Genomic DNA, 8,870 nt, shown 5'->3' on the forward strand with positions numbered 1-8,870 from the left:
GGAAGGACTTGGAAAGGGCTATGGCCTGGGACAGCCAGACCTTGATGGGGGACAAACAGGGGTCCTGGCAGTGGACAGGGATGCTGGATCTCCCGGGGACCCTGCTCAGTGCAAGTTGTACAGCCATGGGTGTTTTCTTCCACCTTGGATCCATCCTCATTAGGCTCCAGCTGGCAGCTTTCCAGGTTCCATCCTCTCCTGACATATAGGGCAGCTGCCTATGGCTACCCCGAAGCCAAAACACCCCATAGCCTCCCCCCATGTGTACCCTGGGCTGCCTTCTGATGGGGTTGGTGGCCAAGGTGCCCCCCCTTTGCCCTCCCTGCCTGCCAGGTCTCTGCAGGCAGGCCCCAGGAGGGCTCAGACTCATTTCCCTGCAGCATGTTGGAAAGAGCACAGCAGGTTCTTAACATCTTTATTAGTTTGTTGGTTTATTTCCAACACAGTAACTCCTCTCTACAGCAACAGGTTAGTTAAATCCGGTTTACATATTGCTGTCTCGTGAGTGCCACGGCCTCGATGCCGCTGTGACAAAACCAGGCTGCACTCAAGACAGGAAAATGTGTTAAATTCCGCTGTGACTGGGGAAAAAAAGGGAAAACCAACAAAAATCAGAAGAACAAACCACCAGGGAGAAACAAACCAACCAACCAACAAAATCAAGGTGAGGAACTGAAGGCGAGCACGGCCACACCACCTCCAGGGAAACCACACGGCACTGCTTGGACAAGAATGCAAGGAGGGAACCCAAAAAGGTCAGGAACTGGGCAAACCCTTATATATATATTATGTATAGGTATTTATATATATATATCATCTGGAASGACGCTGAGAAAACAAGAGATCGCAGCGGTATCTACCGTAAAAAGGAGCTACGTAGCTTTCAGAGTCACACCAAGAAGGAAGCACACAGCAGAACAAAGTGGGGGACAAACGGGGACAAACTGGTGTTTTGGGGTGGCCTTTTCCTGTGGGAGGGATCAGGTGGGGCACGGGTCTCAGGGCCAAGGGCCCTCATACACCCGCTGGGAGCCCCAGGAGCTCTGTGCCCTCCACTGGGAGCAGGGATGGGGTCTGGGGGGTACAATGCTTTTGTGGGGCCAGGTGGGACCTGCTTCCAGCGGGCTGGTTCTGCTCACCCAGATGGTGGCACCTGGTGGGTTCCCTGCTCAGGTCCCCCATGAACAACCTACAGAGACCTGAGCACCCGTCACCAGAGCCAGGGCTGTCCTTGCTGTGCCCCACGGCGGGCACAGGAGGGGCTGGGTGCTGCTGCTGCTCCAGCAGCTGAGGCTGGTGGCCAGCATTGGGGTCATGCAATGACAGGGTCTCTGTGCTGAGTGCCAGAGGCAAAAGCCACCCGGAATCTGTGGCCAGATGGGGCCCCACAGCCCGGGGGGAGCCAAGCCCTTGAGAGACACCCCACTCAGTGTGCAGGCAAAATGCTGGGGGTGTGGGGTGTGGATTTGGGGAGCCACAGTGGGTCTGGCCAGCTCTGTGGACACTGGAGTGCTCCCTCCATCCCATGGGTCACCCCACACCGCCAGCACCTTGCAGGGATGCACCTTGCAGGGCAGAGGGTGCTGAGGGCTCCCCAGCACAGTGGGGCCAGTGTGTCATCTTATTGCTGATGGCTCCACGGTGGTGACACCCACGGGTTGTGACAAAACTTGAGGTGGGATTTGCTGTGTGACATCCCCTAAAACAGCAGCCCTGGACCGTGGTGGGCTCAACCCAAGASCCAGGAGTGGAACTGACGGTGTGGCAGCCACAAAGCCAGCCAATTCCCCCTCCCCGTGCATTCCTGGTGGCGGGCGGTAATTGTCCTTGCAGCAAGGGACAAAGAAGTGCCACCACAGGCGAGGGCATGGGCAGAGGCAGGGGGACACTCGCGCCACCCTCCTGCCCTCCCAGCTTCTGGAGAAGGGCTGATCCCTCTTCACTTGCCCCAGGGCAGCCCTCGGGGTACATGGCCAGGGCGAAGAGACAGTTTGGGATGTGATTTCTCACAAGGCTCAGCTAGCTCTGGGGTAGCAGATCCTGGGTGTGCTGGGGAATCCTGTGCTAGCTCTCCCCAGAGAGGGCCATCAGGGAGAAATGAAAATTGCATCCTTAGRCACAGACCATGACCCCCAGTAAGTGCTGCTCCCTCTTCCTCTCTTCCTTTTGACTTGGTCAGCCATCAGTTGAACCTGGCAGACCAACCTACCTCCTGTGTCCTCTCCACGTGCTGTCCCATCCCATCCCAACATCCTGTCCCCATCTCACCACCCTGACCCTGCTACCCCATCCCGGCCCTGTCCCCCTGCCACCCACCCTCCCAAGCCGGGGCCGAGCCGATGCTCGGGAGGGTGAGGACCAACGCAGAACCATGTGTGACTGCTGGACGAAGCCCCTCTCCTTCTCCTGTAGCAGACAAGGGGATGAGGCCGATGGCAAAGAAGACAAATTGACCCCGAAGAAGCGAGGGCCCTGGTGGAGGATGTCCACGGGGCGGGTGGGTGCTGGCGGGATGCTGACRGATGGGAGATGGCTCTGAAGGAGACGTCGGCAGCGGGCGTGGACCTCAGCACGATACCTCCATGGTGTGGTTGATCTGCCCCATGGCCTCGGTGCTCTCCGAGTGGGTGCAGGCACGCGGGCGGGTGCCATCCACGGAGCTGGCGCTGGTGAGGGAGGCCGTGCGGGAGCGTGCCAGGCGGGTCATGCTGGCAGAGGGCACTGCACGGGCACAGAGAGATGGCGGCGGTGCTCAGCTCCCTCTGAGAGCCTGGGGGACCTGAGCCAACGCTGCCACCAGCCCTGCTCCCCGATGCCATCGAGCCTGGGCACAAGCTTGCAGCAAGCAGTGCTGTGGCAGCATGAGAGACAGCAGGGCAGGGGTGCTCTGGGGCACGCTGGGCTCTCTCCTGGGCATGCAACCTCTGCGCATCAGGCAGGTGCGACCCCTGMGTACCACACTCCAGGAAAGGAGTGAGCTGGGATCGGAGCTCCCCTGGCTCCCCGGCRTGTGCAGGGAAGGTGACACCCTCCCCCAGCCAGGATGGCAGTGGGCACAGTGGGCACGCTGCCCAGACTGTGCCTGCGTGGAGGGGGAACTCTCAGAATGCCATTTGCCAGCCCGCAGCCCCGGCTCAGAGTGCCATCGCAGGCAAAGCGGAGCGAGGCCGTGGGCACCCGGCTGGGAAGGGCCGGTGCTGTGGCCAGGCTGCTCCCCAGGGCGCCCGGGCAGCGCGGGGGCACCGGCCAGGCAGGCTCCATGCAGCAGCGGGCACGGGCCGAGCAGCACTGAGCGGTACCTGTGCCTCCACTCAGCCGCCGGTCCTTCAGGTGGGTGACTGGCAGGGGGAGCGGGATAGGGGCAGAGAGAGAGGGTCAGCCCTGCCAGCCGCTCCGCTGGCCCAGAGCCCCTGCCCTGCCCACGTGTGCCCGCACACGGAGCTGTCCCTGAGCACGCACACGGCACACAAACACACACACACATACACAACACAGACCTGCACACACATGTGCACATGGACTTCACATGCATGCACACACAGGTAAAACACAGACCTGCACACACACACTCACAGGTCATAAACTGAGCACACACACACAAGCACACAGATCTTTGCACATGGGCTCTGCTTGACTTTGTTGCACACACACGGCCCTTGCTCATGCATGCCACACACACACGTGCACACCGACACAGGGAGCCTGACACACACGTATGTGTACACATCTGTGTGCACACAGAGCCTGTGCACCCCATGGCCCTGCAGACACACAGACATCTTCCACAGCTGTACACACGGACAGACATCTTCCACAGCTGCACACACAGCACCACACGCACATGCAGCTCTGCACCAGGATGGGCACGCAGGGGTGCCAGGCTCCCGTCCTGCAGGTGTGTGCACACAGGCACACTCACACGGGCACACAYACCCGCCCCAYRCCCAGCCCCGGCACTCACTGTAGCCCATGCCTTGCAGGAAGTACTTGAAGGCTTCGGTCAGCTTGCCAGGCTGTAGGGAGAGAGCAGGCTGAGCTCAGCTGAGGCAGCACCGAGGCTGAGATCCCTGCTCAGCCCCGAACTGCTTCTGGCAGCCCATCCCCAGCTAGCCAGGGACAGCACCAGTGCATGTCTCAGGGCCCAGTAYGCCCAGTTAACTGGGGAAATTGTGAGGGCTCACCTGTGTGACCTGGGGCAGCCCACCGGAGTCAGCCATCTGCAGAGAGAAGGTTGTGCTTAGTATGGCTGCACCACCCACCAGCCCCCAGTGCCCGCTGGCAGGGTACCAGTGCTGGGGTCACCCTGCTCTCCCCATACACCCCCAGCTCCAAGGTCCAGGATGGACATGGAATGCCCTGCAGCTCTGGGGCAGAAGGTAATGGGGCATTTCATGGGCAGCAGGGACCTTCTGGCTGCCCCTTGCCACCAGCCTACCTTCAGGAATGTGGTGTTGGTAGGATCCAGCTTGGAGTTACACTCCACCTGTGGGCACAAGAGAGATGATATTAGCACCCTAGGGTGACCTGGGCCAAGCAAAAGTTGCCCAGATGTACCACCTCTGGCCCACAGCATTCCAGCTGGGGCAAACCCCACCCAGCCAGGAGGAGACGGAGCACTGCACGAGCCCTGAGCCTGCAGGACCACCATCCCCTGCCATGGGACAGAGGGGACTTTCCTCCTGCCAGCTTTGGGCAAGGGCAGGGACTGCAAAGGGAGGTGAGGGGGGGCTGGTGAGGCATTCTGTGTCACAGCCGTGTGTACATTATACATGTGGCAGAGCAGAGCTGTGTGCCTGCAGTCACACATTGTGCCCAAATGTGGCCACCTGCACTGCACCTGTGGCTGSTGTGCAAGGGTGACAACCACGTGGGTGTGTGCAGGCACACAYGTGTGCCAGCGGCTGCATGGATGCACACGGCTGAGCAGGGAGTGTGCCCGTGTGCTGACACACCTGAGTGTGCACATCGTGAGCACATCTGGGCACGTGAAAAAGGGGAAGCATCCCAGGTGTGGCACAGCTGCACAGGTGCCCACAGCAGCAGGAAGGTTTGTACACAAGCACACCCCTGCTCCCCAGAGCTGCCGTGTGCCAGAACAGGCAGTGAACACRCGTGTGCCCGTGCGTGGGCACCGCCCGCCTGTCACCCCGCGATCACTCACCACCCCCTCTTCAGCGGGCGCGTTGTCCCCGACCACCAGCATCACGGGGCAGCTGCGAGTGACAAAGAACCTGGTCAGGGTTTGGCCTGGGTGAACCCCACCGCCCCAGGACCCCTCTGTGCCTCGCCAGCACGACTCTTACCGCAGCGTCTTGGCATTGGGCACAGTCCCRGGCCGGTTGATGTCCAGGTCCCTGCGGCTGATGGAGGAGAAAGACCAGTGTGAGCCCATGGGCAGATGCCACCACCAATGCCACAGCACAAGAATCGGGCCACTGCCAGCCCCGAGAAGCAGCAGCCTGTCCCGTTATCCCAGCATCATGCACATGGAGGATGCCACGGCCATCTCTGCCATGCAGAGCCTGTGCCACAGGATGGAGCACCCAGCAGAGTGGCAGGGCTGGCAACCCCTGCATGGGACAGCAGCTCTGACCCCTTTCCCATATCTGTGCCAGAACACAGTGCAGGAGGAGACTGGGGGATGTGTACCCATGGCTGGGGGCTCTGGCACAGGTACCATCACTCCCCCATGTCCAGAGACAACTTTGCACTGCCCCTGCACGCACCCAACAGGGGTCTGGGCTCCCACAGTGACCCCAGAGCCACCCACCCGCACTGCAGCCCCTGGCCCTGGCACAGACAGCCCAGCAGCCCACTCACCTGTTGTACACGTTGAGGAAAAGCTGGAGGTTGAACTGGTTCACCACGCTGACGATCTGCTGCCGGTAACTCTGCACCAACTCCGTGCTGTTCATCAGCTCTTCCTGTGCCGGCAAGGGATGGAGATCAGGGTGGGTGCTGGGGTTGCACCCTGCTCCCCCTGTCCTGCCCACACCGTGCCAGCCAGCATGGATGAGGAGGAGGATGCTGGGCAAGGCAGCTGGGCACGGAGGTGCTGCAGGCACAGCCGGGCAGGACATGGGCACGAGTCACACACCCATCAGGGTGAAGCCTCAGAGCAGGCAGGGCTTGACTAACCCCAACCCTGCACATGGGACAGGTCCAGTGGCACTGTGGCACCTGGCAGGGCACAACCTGGGTGGCCCAGCTGGATGCTGGCCTGGGGCTGGTGGCAGGGGCCCGGCAGGACACACAGCCCTTACCTGGCTGAACAGGTGGGACAGGACAAAGTCCGGCAGCGTGCTGGTGAGCCCGGAAAGCTGTGGAGGGAGCACAGGGAGTTATGGCACTGCCATGGCTGCCTCCTGCCCCAGGAAACCATCAGGACCAGGAGGAGGGGTCAGTGCCCTGCCCACCTTGGCAGCTGCCCAGTCAATCCAGCCTTTGCCGTTGGGGTCGATGTTCATCAGGACCAACCCTTCGACCAGGTCAGGGAAGATGAGCTGCAGTGATGAGAGGGGAGAGGCTCAGAGAGGGTGGCAAGTGTGCCCTGGGCAGCCCCCCACCACAGCCACTGCACAGGATTGCACAGAGCTGATGTGACCCTGTCCTGCGAGCCACGGGAGACCTGTAGCAAGACTGCCGAGCCCCTGTGGCTGTGGCACTGCCCTCCTGGGTCCCCCAGCTCTCCAGGAGCAGCAGCAGAGACTGCCTGGAGGTATCAGCTCCTGCTCAGCCCCATGCCCTGGGCTGACAGCAGGCACACAACTCGGGGCCAGCCYACCCCAGCCCCAGGCTCACCGCAAACTTGGCCAGCACGTAGGCTCCTGCCCCAACACCGATCCCGATCACGTACTTGAACCTGGAAATACGGAGAGATGTGAATGGGGGCACAGTGAGCTCCAGCACAGCTGCCCTGGGACACCCCTCCACCTGCAGCAAGAAGACTTGCAGGATGCCAGTTCACAGGAACAGTTCCCCCAGCCCCAAACCCTTCTCCCTGCCCAGGAACTTCAGCCAGCAGCTGTGGAAGAGAGGCTAACTCACCCAAAATGCTGCACCACGCTGGGTAACATGGCAGCCAGCTGGTCCATGGATGGATACTGGTACCTGTGGCACAGGGAGGCACAGGATGGTGGTTATGGACCCTGCTCAGAGCAGGATGTCTGGGACAGGGCAGCTGGGTGGCCTGAAATGGGCAGGGAAATGCCACCCACCTGCAACCACCCTATTGCCCASCCTGGGCCAGGCTTTGGCACAGTTTGGAAAGACCCACAGGTCTGCCAAAAACCCAAGGGGCAGGGGGGTGACATCGCAGCAGGCACAGGGARCCCCTGCAGCTGGCACCTACCCCTGAGGGAACTGTGAGGCTCCTGCCTGCTGGCCCGGCGCGTCCACGTGGCACACCACAAAGTGCTTCGTGATCTCTTGCATGTCCTCGTAGTTGAAGAAGGTGTTGAAGCAAAGCTTGTCTGTCAAAGGGCAGGTGGGTATGAGAGACCAAACACCCCAGCACTGGGGCCTGGGGAGCCAGGGGAGCATRGACAGGGGCTGCCTGCCCTCCCACTGCCCTTCAGCCAGGAGGTGACATGCCACCAAAGCCATCCCATCCCCTTCCCTCCAGGCTCCTTGACCCCATAGATGAGACCACAGCTACTGTCAGCAAGGGCTGCATCCCTGCAGGTGTCAGGAGGCAGGGGGATGGCTGGACACAGCCAGGAGAACGAGAAATTTGGAGTGACCACACTGGTGAGCTCAGAAGGATGGGATTGGGGGATACAAAGCCCAGGGCTGCACGATGACCCAGTGAGCAGCAGGATTAGCAGCCTGGGGTATTAGCCCTRTCCAAAATCCCCAGAAAGGGCTGCATTTGAGGAACAGGCTTGGAAAGAGTCAAAGAAACATCMCCATTGCTGCTGTGGACAGGCCCCCATCACTGCAGTGGGATCCAGACACTGATGGGGCTTGGAGGGGACCTGTCCCACGGCATCAGTGCGGGGCCATCCCTCCCAAAAGGTGRGGTGAGGCGGGTTGTGAGGCCCATGGCAGCCAGCGTGACGCGTGCCTGAGCAGCCAGAGCTGCTGCAATGGTGACACAGCTCATGTCAGTGACTCAGCCTCAGCCGCCGGCGGAGCGGGAGATGCCTCTCCCCACTCACAGGGAATTGGGCATCCTGGCTCAGCTGGAGGGCACAGGGCTCTGGGCTGMAGGCTGGCACAAAGTGCAGCATCTCCACATCCAGAGCCCCAGCTCAGGGTCTCTCCTTCCCTGCTTCTTCCAGTCCCTTTGGTGCCCCACTCTGCCMTGCTGCCAGCTGGGTCCATGCTCTGAATCCCAACGGGCTGGCAGCAGTGGGGACCAGCCCAGCATCCCCCGTGTCCCTTCCCTGCCTGGCGTGGGCAGGCTGGCAGCCACCACCGGGGTGGCCGAGCACTCCTGGCYGTGGGCTTTGTGTCCAGCTGGGCATCCAAACCCCCCCGGTGCTTTCAGATGCCTGGGGGACCCGAGGTGAAGGAGCTGAGGCAGGGGCGATGTGCTGGCACCCCGTGGAGCCTCGGGCTCAGCCCTGCTGCCCTGCACCCCCAGCCCAGCTGCAGCACTCACGGTTGAGGCCCACATCGTGGTAGGTCAGGATGGCCGGGCGGTTGCCCTTGGGAGAGCCCCGGATGACCACGTGCAGCAGCCCGTAGGGGGTCTCAATGTCATGTTCCTGGGGAAGAGGAGAGATGGGGTGATGCCCACCCGCCCTAAGAATCCTTTCATCCTCTCCTGCCCCGCCATCACACCCTGCACTGCTGCTTCCCCGCACGGCTGGGTCCCGTGGGAAGGCAAGGGAAAAAGGAGCAGCTGTCCCAGGGAAAAAAAAAAA

The 8,870-nt window shown here is 61.4% G+C and overlaps 1 protein-coding gene across 5 annotated transcripts in view; it reads right to left on the minus strand.

Moving 5' to 3' along the window:
- Positions 1-403: 403 nt before the first annotated feature.
- The window catches only part of NDRG4 (NDRG family member 4), a 19,469-nt gene continuing 11,002 nt past the window's right edge, over positions 404-8,870 (minus strand). For 3 of the 5 annotated variants that reach the window (XM_057376338.1, XM_057376339.1, XM_057376336.1), the window contains 14 exons: positions 8,606-8,711; positions 7,352-7,472; positions 7,048-7,110; positions 6,802-6,862; positions 6,417-6,503; positions 6,264-6,320; positions 5,821-5,924; positions 5,304-5,360; positions 5,162-5,213; positions 4,436-4,483; positions 4,182-4,217; positions 3,962-4,013; positions 3,300-3,338; positions 404-2,721 (listed from right to left, as the gene is read on the minus strand). In XM_057376338.1, coding sequence (XP_057232321.1) covers positions 2,567-2,721; positions 3,300-3,338; positions 3,962-4,013; positions 4,182-4,217; positions 4,436-4,483; positions 5,162-5,213; positions 5,304-5,360; positions 5,821-5,924; positions 6,264-6,320; positions 6,417-6,503; positions 6,802-6,862; positions 7,048-7,110; positions 7,352-7,472; positions 8,606-8,711 — 1,038 coding nt within the window. In that variant the 3' untranslated portion in view covers positions 404-2,566. The remainder of the gene's footprint in view (positions 2,722-3,299; positions 3,339-3,961; positions 4,014-4,181; positions 4,218-4,435; positions 4,484-5,161; positions 5,214-5,303; positions 5,361-5,820; positions 5,925-6,263; positions 6,321-6,416; positions 6,504-6,801; positions 6,863-7,047; positions 7,111-7,351; positions 7,473-8,605; positions 8,712-8,870) is intronic. The other 2 variants (XM_057376340.1, XM_057376337.1) reach the window with 1 other exon arrangement.

Source organism: Malurus melanocephalus, unplaced genomic scaffold, assembly GCF_030028575.1.
Source record: "Malurus melanocephalus ecotype Western Australia unplaced genomic scaffold, MMel_1.1 scaffold_278, whole genome shotgun sequence".
Classification (NCBI taxonomy): domain Eukaryota; kingdom Metazoa; phylum Chordata; class Aves; order Passeriformes; family Maluridae; genus Malurus; species Malurus melanocephalus.